We start from the raw sequence: 14,428 nt of genomic DNA, 5'->3' as shown, positions 1-14,428 counted from the left end.
CCCAGGTGAGATCTACGGCAGACCTGCATCTGGCGAGAGGTTCTAGCCAGAAAGAGGAAACAGATCAAGCAAGCTGTTTGACAGAGGCATAGATTCCCTCGGAAGGTGGTGGGCTCTCCTTCCTTGGAGGCTTCCAAGCAGAGGTTGGATGGCCAAATGTCTAGTTGGGATTCCTGCACTGCAGGGGGTTGGACTAGATGAGCCTTGGTGTCCCTTCCAACTCTACGATTCAATGACTTTTGTGCTTGCAAAACAGGGGAAGGTTTCCCAGCCTCCCAACTGGAAAGTAAATGGAAGTGGCATGACTTGGAGGAGGAGATGGCATACAAGTGTGGAGGAAAGAGACCCCGGGAGGAATGAGCCTTTCCTTCTGTCTCGGTGAGAGGAGGGGCTCAGGGGCCTCTGGGAAGAGGGTCACTTACTCAGGCCTTTTGATCCCATGTCTTCAGGGATCTCCTGCAGAGAAGTTCCCAGAGGGCAAGCAATAAAGAGACAATCACAAAGAAAATAACCGTCAGTAGCATATCAATGAGGGGCTACGGCAAGGTGGTCCCAAGAGCGTCCACAGGGGTCCAGGGGGGTGCCCAAAGCTCAGCCAGAAACCCCTTTAAGGGCAGCACTTAAACCTCCTGTCCCTCAAGCCCACCTCTGAAAGCCAGAGGCCGCCTGCCTTTTAGCTGCAGCCAACAGAACTCGCTGCCCCCCCCCAAATCAGCTGCGGAAGGAGAGCTGGGCCAGCCCCTCCCTGAGGATGGCGGCATCTCTGCCCCTGTGGCAGCTCTTGGGACCCCTTCAAGGCAAGGCCACGTCTGGCACGCAAGGCAGGCCCCCCGGCACATCCGCAGCTGGCGCTTGCCCTGCCCCCACCCACATACTCACGGTCCACATCACTGGTTTCTTGCTCACTCTGCTCCTTGTTCTTGTAGAAGGGAAATTTTCGGGAAAGGAGGTTCTTTTTACGCTTGTCATTGAATGACTGCTGAAGAAGAGAAGGAAGGAGGGGCAAAACAAAGGAGGTCGAATGTCCAGTGTGTCACAGGGGCCCAGTCCAGCAGCTTGGCAGAGGCCGACTTCTAGGACCACAACATGCAGCAGTTTGAGGCTGGCTGGATCCACAGCCCTTCCTTAGGAGGGGAGGCGGCAGGAGCCAGGGCTGGGGCACGGAGGGAGAAGGGCCTGGAGAGCAAGCGGCCGGCTCCATTCTGAGGAAGCACTGGCTGCGGGGAGGGGCTCTGTCTCTGCAGGCTCCCCACACCAGCCCAGGCACTAGCCCAGGCAGGCCGCCGGATGCTGCTGGCAGGAGTGGGAAACAGCCCCCCTTCAACTGCTCCTTAGGAAGAAGCAGGAAGCAGCTACAGGGACCTCTTGCAGAGCAAGTTGTGGGGCGGCTCTCCTCTCCGCGGTAGAGCATCTGCTCTGAATGCAGAAGGGCCCAGGTGCTCCCCCAGGATTTCCAGGTAGGGCGGGAAAAGGATCCCTGCCTAGTACCCTGGAGATCCTCTGTCAGTCAGTGCAGACAAGACTGAGCTGGGTGGACCACTGGTCTGACTGGGCATAAGGCCGCCTGGTGTGCTCTTCTCCCTGTACTCTCTGAAACTCTGGCGGAAAGGCAGTCTAGGCAACGGAGACAAATAAAAGGGAGTCAATGTAGCCCCCTCCATCTTCTCAGGAAGGATTCCTGGGCATTTTCAAGGTCAGATGAAGCCACAGCCAGAGGCACAAAGCAGCCTGAGTCGTGATCTCTGAGCCGGAGAGCAGTGCCTGGAAGGAACATCCACGTGGCTCATAATCCAAGCACCACAAGGGGTCACTGAGACCCCCCCCCAGTCACCTGACCCCACACAATGCATGAATATCCAGAGGGACCAGGGACCCTCAGGGGCTACAGCACAAAGAGGATGTCAGAAGCAGCCCGGCCATCTGGATCCCAACCGCGGGCAGCTCAAGCCAGCATGGTCTCTTAGCTGCCACTGAAGTCCAACAGACCCAAATGCCGTGGGACCTGCCTGGCCGTGTCTGATCTCCTCTTCCTGCTGCAGCCACCTGCTGCCTGTCCCTGGTGGCAGCAGAGGAATGGGCAGGGCAGAAGAGCCCAGCTGAAACTCGGGGTTCTTCCACTGGAGCCCCCCTTGGGAAGAAGCTGCTCAGCCTCAAAGCCAGCCAAGCCCTCTCCCCAACACCGAGAGAATCATGGAACTGTCAAGTTGGAAGGGACCCCAAGGGTCATCTAGTCCAACCCCCTGCAATGCCAGCAAACTGCTGCAGGAGCTCAGTTTAGTCAAGCAGAGCACACCATGAACAGCGTGCGCCTTTGCCTGCTCTGTTTTTAAACCGTTTGGACTGGAAGGCCCAGGGCGCAGCTCCCCACGCAAATTCACCTCCCTGGTAGGAGCTGCCCAAGCCTCTACCTCTGGGAGATCACGGTGCTGCAGGGCTCCTTCTGGCTAAGAGGGACACATTGGGGCTCTCCTGTCTCCCAGACAACAGCCATTTCCTGTTCTGCAGAGTCTGGAGAGCAACAGCCTCACCTACTGCATGCTGAGTGGCTAGAAGTCGGCTCCAATAGCAAAAAAACAAAACATGGTTAGAAGTAATTATGTTTTGATTTGCAGAAAATATCAGCCATGTGTTTTTAAGGCTCTTACAGGCAGGAGAGTCTTGTTTTTAGTACTAAGAGTGTATTAACTTTGTTAAGCTCTCACAGCCTCTTTGCAGAATTGCATCATTAGTACAAATGGGTTAGAAAAGGAAGCAGAAAAAAACCCACAGGCCACTCGACATTCTCCTCTTACGCCGGGTGCTCAACGCGGCATAAGCTGATTTTGCCCAGGCAAAAGGACAAGCAGGTCAGTGGCTGATGCCTGGCATAAAAGGGGGGTGGGTGGGGGGTGGTCCTTGGCAGGACTGTTTGAAAGAAGAAGAGATGGAGGGGGGAACAAGCACAGCAGCTTCGTTTTCAACACCATCAATTTTGCCTCCTTCTGCTTTGCCATGTTAGGTGCTAGAATTAAGACCAGGCTGCCACATTCCCGAGGCAAAGTAGCCCCTGCCAACAGCAAGCATGCACAGAGTTCCCAGGAAGGTACCAACAAAGAGGAGGACAGGGGAGGAGAGAGAGAGAGAGAAAGAGAACTGGCAGGACAAGAGGAAGTCCGCCCTCTCAAGAGGGCCATGTTAAGAGGAGGGAAGGCAGACAAGACGGGCAGTTCTCTCTCAATGGCAAGCGTAGTTTGGTTTCCACTCAGGGGCTCATGCAGGGGTCTGGTGCAGTGTTAGGACATGGGAGCCGTGTGCAAACTTGGCAGCAGTCAACATACAAGGCTGTGACTCCAACACAACCAGTTTTCAAAACGGCACGGGACCAGGGCTGTGTGTGCAGGCTGCACGGAAACAAATGCAACACCCAAACTCTGTGAGCTGCCCCAAAGGCCCATTTGCACAAAGCGGGATCTGGCTGCACCAGGTGACTAAATGGGTCCTGCTCTTTCTTGCCATAGGGTTAGGGCACCCCCCCCGCCCCGCCCAGGGCCTGAGGCTTCCCCAGGCACAAGGGCTGAAATGTGGCTCTGGAAAGGAGACCAGGGAGACCCCTCGGCTCCAGCCCCACATCCTGCAGCTTCCCTGCCCTCCTGCACACACAGCCCAGCCTGGGACCAGCCCCGTTCCAGCACCAGTCTGCTTAAACCCATCCCAGTGCATTCCCAACAGTTCCTTTCCACACAAAAGTGTTCAGTGCATACATTTCATGGGGGCACCTGTAACAGATGTCTGTTAGCACAAGTCACGGAAATATTTTTTTAAAATAATGTTGCTGGTGTGTTAATTTGGAGTCTACTGTAACAATCTGTTCTATCCTTAAGATTATGGTATTTCACACAACTTTGTGAAAAGGTAACATGGCTGATGGTCCACCGAGTCTCCTCCCCTCAGCTGCTCTTCCTCTCTGGTCGGCTGGCCTGCTCCATCCTCTCCTGACTCTGCTCTCCCCTTCCCTGCTGCCTTCCAGCTGCCCACAAGCCTGTGGTTACGTACCTTCAAGGCTGTCTCTGGGCACCCAGGGGCGTCAAGGAGGGAGCCAGGAAGCCACAGCCCTCACCTTTCCTCATGATACCCCTTCAAGGGACAGAAGCCAGGTGGTCCCACAAAGGAAACAAAACAGCCAAGTGCACAACATTCCATGGACCATCCATCCATCCATCCATCCATCCATCCATCCATCCATCTCAGGTGCTTTCACTCCAAAAGTCTTTTGACTTGAGTTTTCTTGGGTGGCCCCTGGGTGACCAGACTGTCCTGATTCTAAAGCTGTTTTTAAAGGAGGATTTTCCAGAGAGGAACAGACCAGGAATCCTGACCAAGTCCCTTATTCTCTTGTTCCCCAGTAGCCAGTCCTGTACCCTGACAGGAGGCCTGCAAGCGGGGGCCAAAGGCAACACCCCCGCCTTCAGAAGCAGGTCCTAGTGGTTCCCTTGTCCCCACTGCCAGCCCCCGAGAGGCCTCTCCTGCTCTACCCTGGATTTCTCTAGTCCTGTCTCCACCTAGGAGATGCCAGACTCACAGGGCGCTGAATCGCTTTCTTGGCCAGTCACCCCCCCCCCCGCCGCCTGTAGGTGAAGTGAGCATGCAAGGCTTTCATTATGACAGAGTTTAAAGCAGCAACAGTGTAAAGAGTCCAAACTCACCCCTTTGTCACCTCTTGCTTTAGAGTTGAATTTCACTGTCTTTAAACGAGCTCGTTCCTTCTTCTCAACCCTGCCAGAAAAGCACAAGAAGATTAGTGCACCTGCAGCACCTGCACCAAATCCTGGCAGAAGCTGGTGTGGGGGCAATCTGGAAAACACATGGGCCTTGGAGGGAGGCCACGGGAGGCACTGGCCGGCTTCAGCCTGAGTGTCAGGGCAAAGGGGCCTGGAGTCGATTGCCTTCTTTGGATAGCAGAACTGAATGGCTGCTGGAGGGGGCAAGCCACCTGCAAAAGGTGGCTGCAGCAGGGAATCATTCCTGCAACCTTTGTTGTCTTCTCCAAGCCTCATCAGGGACAGGAAGGCCTTGGTGGCAAGCGCCAGGAGTGGCAGCCTCAGACACCAGACCAGTATAGGCTGGCTGCTGGAGTCAAGCAACACAGCCAGTTCCAACCAAGCAGCGGTGCTCCTGGGGACCTCTGCTCTTCCTGCCAGGGGGCGGTGGAGGTTTCTTCCCAGCGCACACTGCAGCTTTAGAGGAGAGCTTTGCTCAGGACAGTGAGAGGGGAGGAAAATGCCAGTTTTGTTTTGTTTTAAACCTTTATGTTAAAGGCTAAGACCCACTTGGCCCTAATGCACACTAACCTAGAGTGAGTATTTTGGCTGCTGGAGGCCCATGTGAGTTACTGTGGTGGTCCCTGGAGCAAACCAAACATGCCCTCTCGCTGGCAGGAACACTGCAAGATATCAGGGGCACAAGCCCAACTGCCGAATTATGCAGCCACCAGAATGTGGAGATGGGAGGGGGCGCATCTCTGTGCTACACCTGGGAAGCATTTTAAAACACTTAAACATGTCTGCAATAGGGAATTTGGTTTGGATGCATAGGACAGAAATTAAGAGTCTTCAAGGCCAGAATCACAGGAAATGGTTTCTTGACATCTTATGTCATATTTGTCAACTGTAGGTAGAACTGTTTGATTATAGGGGCCTGACAAGGTAGCTATGGGAGTTGCAGTGAAGAACAATTCCTGCTACTCCCCAGAGGAGGAAGAGGAGTGTGGTGGTGACTCCTTAGGGGGGGCAGAGGCAACAAGTTGCCCAGGGAGGTGTGCTGTCTTCCAAGATTCACGACAGGGAAGTTGCCGTGTCTCAAAAAACCCGCCGACCACAACCCCTTCCTTCTGATTCATGGAGGTACAAAAGATACTGCCAGGCACCGCCTTCGACATCCAGCAAGGCTCTGTGAGACTGTGGACAGGAAGGGGGAGGGTCTTGGGTCTTGGGTCTCCTCAACACTCCCTCTTGTTGAAGGCTGTGGCCCAGGAAGAGAGGAAAACCCCAGCAGGAGAGAGCGAGCTACCTGCGCTTGCTGGGGATGACGCCAACCTCGTCCCTCTCGCCATCTGGCATCACCGGCCGTGCCTGCCACCACTCATCATCAGAAGCGTTGATGACATGGAGGATGTCGCCAAATCGGAAATTCAGTCCCTGGCTTGGGAGGCCACTGTCTTTGGTCTTGTCGTAGTCAAAGAGGGCTCTGGAGGCACAAGGGGAGTGCATTTGATGAGTAAGAAAACAAAGGCCCCACTGGCAAGCTGTCATCACATGCCTCCCTTGGAACTGCCTTGCAGTCAAACTGGGCGGTGGCAGAAGAGGAGCCCAGTCTTCTCCTCCAGCAGCTCCGCCTTGATGCCGGCTGTGTGTGAGCAAGCAGCTTCCTCTCCCCAGGCACAAGGTCTCTAGCGCTGAGCCCCCTTGTGCTCCTGGCTCTCTCTCTGCTCTGTCAGAAGGGGTCCAGCAGTCGCCCAGGAAATGACTTACAATTCTCCTCCTAATGCACTCAAGTGCTCCTCCTAGACCAACACACTCACTGCAGCATCAGTGCTCATAGACCAGACAGAACTCTAGTCTGTGGCAGCTTATGCCATGATACATTTGCTCAGGACCCTTTGTTATTGCTGCAAAAGACAGATCTGGCTAGTCCACCTTAGTGATGAGACCTTGTTGTGGTTTGACATTGCTACTTTTAAGTCTATTGACAGCTGCAAAGATGGAAAACCCAAGAGAGAAGAAACCATTTATTCAAAAGCCCAAGGAGTTTCAGAGAAATTTGTCAAGGCATCATTATGAATTAACATGGTCTAGTCCTCCTCTTGCTGATCAGAAGCTCAGTCTTATGGACATGAAGCACAGGGTTTCATTTGCACCCTACCAGCACCAGCAGGACAAATAGGCCTGTCCCCAAAGATCTGACTTGAGCCTCCTGTCCTTGCCTGGAGACTTTCACCCATGGAGGGAAGGACACTCAAGACCCAGTAGACCAAACAAAGGAGCCAGCAGTCAAGGCAGCCCTTCAGCCACTCGGAGAAGAGGCTGCTGGACTAGATGGGCCAGATTCTGCAGGCTCTTCTGATGTTCCGGATGTCAGCATTTTCAGTCTCCCGTTGCTGGATATGTGGTTGTTACATCACATGTCTGTGTTTATTTTCCAGGCTTGGAAAGTGTACTTTTGTACTTACTTACTTTCTCTCTCTCTTGGAGAAGATGTGTGAGGACGCCATGATTGCTTTGCTCTGTATATATTGCTTAATAAATTACTTAGAATGCCACACCTAAGCTCTACTCTGCTGATTGAGTGTGAACATATCTTCGGATATGTGTCGCTAGTGCACATCGGGACTGAAAATTTATGGATGTCCCGGGCTGCGCTTCATCAGGAAGATGCCTGGAGAGGTTTGTCTTGGTCCGTGGGCTGCGTGTGCCCCCCCAGGTGTGTTCCGACACCCAAGTCCCCTCTTTATGTACCAGGCAATGAGAGAATGGGGCAGTGGAGCTTACAGAGGTTTCTGACAGGCAGGTGGCCTCCCACATCTGCAGCTACTGACTGTTCAACAACATCAGCCGCCAACCACCGCCTCTCCTTCTCCCCAAGAGAAAGGCAGAACGCCCCCCTCACCCTCTTGCAGTCAGCTGCCCTTTTGACAAGCCTCCCGACTTCAGCAATGGAGGCACAGGCTGCCTGCCAGTGGCCCCTCCTCAGCAAGCGCTCTGCCCCGGAACCGCTAAGCTGCAAGGCCACTAACCAGCAAGCCCTCCAGTCGGTCAGCTCACCCTCCTCCACCTCCGTCCATCATGGAATCCCTTTGGCCACTGCTAGCTCTCCATAAGCCAGCTTGCCATACTGGGTGACAGACAAAGGTGCAACCCTGGTCAGCAATTCTGCCCCTTGGGGAGGTCACAGTGCAACACATGCCTGCAGAACCAGAATTCTGGGAGACCCCTGCTGCCCTCCTAGGGGCATGCCAGCAAACCTTGGCAACTTGCTCTGGCATATTCTTGAACTTGAAAATTGCATTCAAGCAAGAAAGCCAATTTTCCCAAGACCATTTGATTGCTCCAAGGTGACTGAGCCAACCAGAAAGAAAGCGCCCAGCAAAGCTGCATCCTGTGCAGCCGCCACAGTCTCCGCATCCTCTGAGGAACAAGCCCAGTCACCAAAGAGCAGCTCCTGGGCAAGTCCCACCAACTGGCTCAGAAGGCAACTTACCTGACATAGAGAGACCGTTTCTGGCTTGTCCGCAGGGACCCTGACCCCGAACTGATGCTGCTGCTCATCATCTGCTCTCGCAAGTCGTGTATTTTAGCTTCAAAACGGCTGTATTCTGACAAACAGAAATGAAAACCAGTCAGCATCTTAGAACCCTACCACCACCACCACAACAGCTGCTGCTGCTGCTGCTGCAAAGTGTGCTCCCTCTAAAGGCTTCAAGTTCTGCTGTGTTTTCCGCAGTCTAGATTTTGTGACAAACGGTGAAGTCTCTCCAACACTCTTTCTCTCCCTGGCATAAAACCAGAATTTTAACTCTGAAAATGTGCACACCACATTTCAATTGAAGTGGCTCAAAACAAAATGGTTTAAATCCACAGTATATATAAAACAAAATATTAAAAATAAGCACACACCCAAGTCCCCAGAGCCATGCAGAATTACAATATGGAATTCCAAGACAGGACCCAGCACGGCCCAGAATGGGCAGACTTCAGGCTTGCTGGATCTACTCTGCCCTTTGCCAGAAGAGCCGTCTGCACAAGGCAGGACAACTAGCGCACAAGAGGGCATTTTGAACCCAGGACTGAACTGAGCTCATCGCCACAGTCCGTTCTGGGTTGGCTTTATTCATTTCAGTAGCCTAACGTAGCTTGAGAAAGCCGTTTGTTGTTGCTATTGGTTAGCCAGCTGGGAGTCAGAAACCCTCCTTGCCGATCTACTGGCAGATCCCAATTACCTTCTGCCGACCACCAGCTCAACAAGCTACCCCTACCCCCCAGGTATGCCTGCAGGGAACATGCCTGGCAAACGTCTGGGGGAGAAAATTCCCCTCTCTGGATACCAACCACCAGACCACTGTCTGTGGCAACAAGACAACACCAGAAGCACCATGGCTGCTTCTAAGCAAGGAGAATCCTTTGCACAGCGTAGCGCCAGGGGCTCTGTGAACACTTCCTGGCCAGCCAGCCAGAGCAAAGAGCCTGCAAAGGGCCCTTGCAGGGGTAATTCTGGCGGAGATTTTTTGCAACGACTTGGTTGCCACCTGCAAGAAAACACTCCAGTTGCATCTCCCTCCTTCCTCCCACTCTAATCTGCACTAACTGGATTGCCTTCTCCAGCAAGACGAAGCCCCGACCAGGGGCCCCTGCTAACCCTGGCAGTGCTGCGTTTGCTCGTCTGATCTCATGGCGCTCTCTACTCACATGCCTCTCTCCAGCGGACGGGTCCAGCCAAAGCAAGCCAAGCACCTTTCACTAAAGCAGCCAGGAAGCAGCAGAACTCACGGCAGCTCTGCTTCTCAGTCCTCCTGGGCAGAAGCCACACCTCCGCCGTCTCTGCCTGCTGCCCACGTGACTCAGATTAAAGCCAGTCCAAGCTGGGAGCACATGCAGAGCAAGGGAAGGGGAGCCCATCAGGACCATCACCTGCTCCAGAAGGTGCAGAGAGGGTTGTGCCAACGGCAGCCTTGGCAATCCTGACTTCCTCCCCCACCCTCCCCCACAATTGGCTGCAGAGTCCAGATCACGATCCCATCAAAGAGAAACTGGACATCTCTTGAAAGGACACAGTGGTCTCTTTCAGCCAGAAGGAGAAATCAGCAGTGAAGGTCGTAGGCTTGGATGAAGAAACACAAAGCACCTCTGGGGAAAAGGCAGCCTGGGTGCCGGGAGGGGCTTCCATGCCCAACTCACCCAGCCGCCTGCCTGCTGCTTCTGCCCATTATGGAAATGGCACACATGGGCGCATGGCGACAAGCAGCTCCTTCCTTCGCCAGCAGCGCCACCTGCTCTGCTGACAGCGGCTGGACTCCCAGCAGCGCCAGACCCAGGGGCCAGGGGCTTGGCGGCCTCCTGCAGGGCGGAGCTTTGGAGATCAGCAAGTGGGGGGAACCTGGCTGGCTCAGACCCTCCTTTCTATGGCACAAGCCTATTTCTCAGGCTCCTGCCTGAAGTGCTATTGGAAAGCAACACTATAAGTAACTTAACTTAGTGAACAGAAAGTTGAATTTTACCTGGGAACTAAAGCTTCCCACCTCCAGCTGGCACAGATAACCAGAGCAGACGATTGTGATCGGAGAGCTGGTGCTGTGCTGTTTTCACTGTAATTATCAGTATGTTCTTAATAGACCTTTTATATTTATATCAATAGATAGTTTTAATTCTATGTTTGTTTTCCAATGATAGTTTCATTCTCTCTATGTGTTTTTAGCCGCTCCTATTTTATCTGTAAGCTGCCTTGAGCCCGTCAGGGAAAAAGGCAGGGTATATGTCAGGGAAGAGTTACAAGTTTCCAGTTTCTCAGAGGGAGAAAGCATTCCCCAAAGCGGGGAGGGGAGCAGTGAATCTAATAGAAGAGAGGCGCTGCCCAATTTCTGTTCTCATCCTGAAGCAAAATTCTTAACCAGAGGTACTATTTCTGGGTTAGTGGAGTCTGTAACCCGAAGCATCTGTAACCCAAGGCACCACTGTACTTTAACTTCCGATTCACCGCATTGTACCTTTTACACCTTATTTATCTATATGAACTTTCTTATTTTTTTCGTTACTTATCAAGAGTAATTTTTACTTTTATGGTTTCCTTGTAATTCAAGATTCAATCTAAATCTGTCAGGAGATTTGCATTATCACAGTACTTTTTGAGATTTTCTTGGAATATTGTCCAATCTTGTTTTGAACAGCCAACTCTCTGCCCCGGAAGAGAAGATGTTGGGAGCAAAGGTGTTTCTGTCCCTCTTCAAACGTAGCTCAGTGCAGATTCTGGGAGCTCGTGACCAGGGCCTGCAAACTGGCCTTGCAAACAGGGGGAAGGATTGCTGGAGGAGACTGAAGAGAGTGAAGCCTGTGTCTTTGGGAGCTTGAGGGTGTGGCTGATTGCTCTGCTGGAGCACAAGATCAGATGGGGAGGAGTGACAGCTGAGAGGAAGCCAGCCTGAGGGAGCAGCCAGCAGCCAGCAGCCGGCAACCTTAACGCAGTGGAGATGCTGGGAGCTTGCCAACAGGGATGTTTGCAAGGGTGTTTAATGGGAGAGTTCAAGGGGGAGGCCCAGAGCGCTGTCTCTCGGTGTGCATAGGACCAAGAGAGATGGAGGGTGAGGGAGCTGCTGCAGTGACCTGCAACACCTGCGCTATGTTTGTCTTTAAACCAGATTTTGAGGGGGAGGGAGAAAACACAAGACAAATGTCAAAAGGACACCTGACACTGGGGTTAAGAGCTTCACTGGTGCACAGGAGACTGGGGTGGTGCTCTAGAAACCTGCTAAAGGGCAGGAAGGAAACAGCTGCAGGGAATGTCTCGTGGTTTCAGTTGTCTCTACACAAATGCACAGAATATGGGAAACAAGCAAGATGAATGGCAGCTTTCAGTACAGGATGGCAACTATGACCTGGTAGGCATTACTGAAACCTGGTGGGATGAGACTCATGACTAGAATGTAGGAATTGAGGGGTATAACCTGTTCAAAAGGAACAGACCACACAGGAAGGGAGGAGTAGCAGCATTATATATAAAGGATGCGTACATTTGAAGAAATCCATGACCTGGAGCATGAAAAACAGATTGAGAGTATATGGGTAAAAATTGTAGGAGAAACAGTGACCTTACTGTCAGTGTCTGCTATAGACCGCCAAGCCAGACTGAAGACTTGGGTGGTGCCTTATTAGAGCAGATTAGTATAGCTCTTATTTTTGAATGTTTGGTAATTATGGGGGACTTCAACTTCCCCAATAACTGTTGGGACTCACGACTCTGCCAAGAATGACAAATTCCTCTGTTGCCTCACTGACAACTTTATTTCCCAGAAGGTGGAAGAAGCAACAAGCAGATTATCTATCTTGGTACTCACCAATAGGGAGGAACTGATCAACAAAGTGGAAGTACTTGGAAACTTGGGAGAAAGCGATCATGTTCTCCTGGGTTTCAGGATACAGAGGTAAGGGAAAACTGAGTATACTGTAGTCAGACACACACTCTGGACTTTAAGAAGGCCAATTTCAAAAAGCTGAAGGAGCTCCTGGGTGAGATCCCAGGGTCAGAAATACTCAGAGAGAAGGGAGTCCAAGAAGGATGCGAGTTTCTAAAAGGAAAAATATTGAAGGCCCAAATGCAGACAATACCAACAAGAAAGAAAAGTGGGGGGGCATCAAAGGAAACCAACGTGGCTGCACAAGGAGCTTACGGAGGAGCTGTGAGTTAAAAAGGGCATGTATAAGAAATGGAAGAAAGGGAGTATACATGAGGAGTAGCCAACAGTTGCAGGGGGGGGAGTCAGGCTGGCAAAACCCTTTAGGTTAGTCATTGGCACAGGAACAGGATTCCGCGACAGATTCCAGGAGCAGGACACATCCCGTGGCCCCTTGCAATGCCGACCTCACCTGCCCTGAGCACGTGGGCGGGGGGCTGCAGTGTCCTTCTCTGAAACACTAACCCATGGTGGGAAACCAACCAACTCGGGGCTTCATGTGGGCACATTCTGCTCACGTTCAGAGATGTTCTTTCTGCCTGCTGCTGCCAGTACCCTAACCCCCTTCCCCGCCCCCCACGCCTTGATCAACGCAGCTTTCCCCTGCAGGACAGGTGGATTAACTCAGCAATTCACTTGCCTTCTGGACGGTATTGAGCCACGATGGTGACAGCTTGGCCGGCGTTTTTCAAGGCAGCAGCTGCTTCTTCGTGAGTTGCAGCTTTGAGGTCTACACCATTTACCTGCAAAACAAATGTAAACACAGAATATTTAGGAAAGCAAGGAGGGACATTGCGCAGAATGTGAAGGCTGGGATCTTTGAGCAGGGGCAGGATGCTGCAGACTCCGGCACCTTCTGCTGACCTATCCTAGACCCTCAAAATTATGTAAACTGCACAGAGAACTTGGTGGATGGTTTATAAATATCACAGATATATACACAAGTAATAAAAAGGCAGTGTGGTGTAGATTGTAGAGCGCTGGATTCCAGGACTTGGGAGACCAGGCTCAAATCCCCACCTGGCCATGAAGCTCGTTGGGTGACCTTTGGCCCATCACTGCCTCTCAGGCTAATCTACCTCACAGGGTTGTTGTGGGGAATAAATGAGGGGGGGGGGAGAACCATGTAGACCACCTTGAGCTCCTGGGAGAAAAGACTGGATACAATGCAATGAATAAATAAAGCAAGACCTTCCAAGGGACAACCTGTGGACTGAGATGCTGGTGAGACCCAGAACTGTCCCCCTGGTGGTTCCAAGAAGCACACTGCCCCACACTCAGTGCCCCACATGGGCTGGCTACATGCTGCCCACCTTCCTCAAGGGTCAAAAAAACAAGCAGAGTCAGGAAAAGGGAGAGTCCTGCTCTTCCCCTTTCAGTCATCTTACTGAAATTATACGGTCTCCTTTCCTGAGCTCGCCACTGAGATCTGCAGGCCCCCCTGCAAGGATGAAGGAGACAAAGATGCCTTCGCCGTCTTCTCCTCCCACTATGTTGAAGCCAAGCCCTGTGGATCCTCGATGGAGCACCAGCTTCCGTGGCTCCCTGAAAGATGGAGAGAATGCCCGCCATTAGCCTGCCAATATTAGGGCTAGAACTCAAAACACCTTTTCAGATTTTAGTCAGTTAACGATAACAACAATGGTAATAATAATAATAGTAGTAGTAATTGTTGTTTTATTTGTACCCCGTCCATCAGACTGGGTTGCCTCAGCCACTCTGGGCGGCTTCCAACATATATAAAAACATAATAAAGAAAAGAATAAAGAATAAAGAAACTGCCAGTCATGAAACTGCGAGGCTGGTTGTCTTGGCCAGACAGGGCCTATGGGGAATACGGTTACCCTTCCTTCTCCCACCTGCCTGGGTCTTGCCCACTCCTCTGAAGCTGATCCGCCTCCACCAGGTGGACCAGGTCCCTGGGCGGTTCTGCCTGGTGAAGCCTTGTAAGCGAAGAGGAGGGTGTTGAATGGTCACCTTAAACTGTGAAGGTTCGTTATTGTTTCACAAGTTGTGTATGTCTTTAAGAGCCAGGGCAAAATAACGAGACCCAGTCTTACAGCTGTGAAACATAGCAGGTGCTGCTGAGTTGTGTTCATCAAGCTGTGTCAGCAATTGGGTCTAGTATATAAGGAGCAGCACCTAGCTCCTCTCCCATTACCCTGGGGGATGGGTTGGAGGTTGGGTCTGGTTTGTTGTTGGTGTATTTAGTATATAAGGAGTTTTTGTTTTTGT

General features: G+C 52.1%; 1 protein-coding gene across 13 annotated transcripts in view; it reads right to left on the bottom strand.

The window, feature by feature from the left end:
* Positions 1–14,428, bottom strand: part of DLG1 (discs large MAGUK scaffold protein 1) — a 76,792-nt gene that overhangs the window by 9,603 nt on the left and 52,761 nt on the right. For 6 of the 13 annotated variants that reach the window (XM_083504042.1, XM_083504031.1, XM_083504032.1 and 3 more), the window contains 6 exons: positions 13,582–13,738; positions 12,834–12,936; positions 8,233–8,347; positions 6,046–6,222; positions 4,683–4,752; positions 880–979 (listed from right to left, as the gene is read on the bottom strand). In XM_083504042.1, coding sequence (XP_083360168.1) covers positions 880–979; positions 4,683–4,752; positions 6,046–6,222; positions 8,233–8,347; positions 12,834–12,936; positions 13,582–13,738 — 722 coding nt within the window. Of the gene's footprint in view, positions 1–422; positions 457–879; positions 980–4,682; positions 4,753–6,045; positions 6,223–8,232; positions 8,348–12,833; positions 12,937–13,581; positions 13,739–14,428 lie in introns of all 13 variants that reach the window. The other 7 variants (XM_083504034.1, XM_083504038.1, XM_083504039.1 and 4 more) reach the window with 2 other exon arrangements.

Source organism: Podarcis liolepis, assembly GCF_965112155.1.
Source record: "Podarcis liolepis genome assembly, chromosome: 5".
NCBI lineage: Eukaryota > Metazoa > Chordata > Lepidosauria > Squamata > Lacertidae > Podarcis > Podarcis liolepis.
The sequence above is the reverse complement of the archived record's forward strand: the minus strand, read 5'-3'. Positions and strand labels throughout refer to the sequence as shown.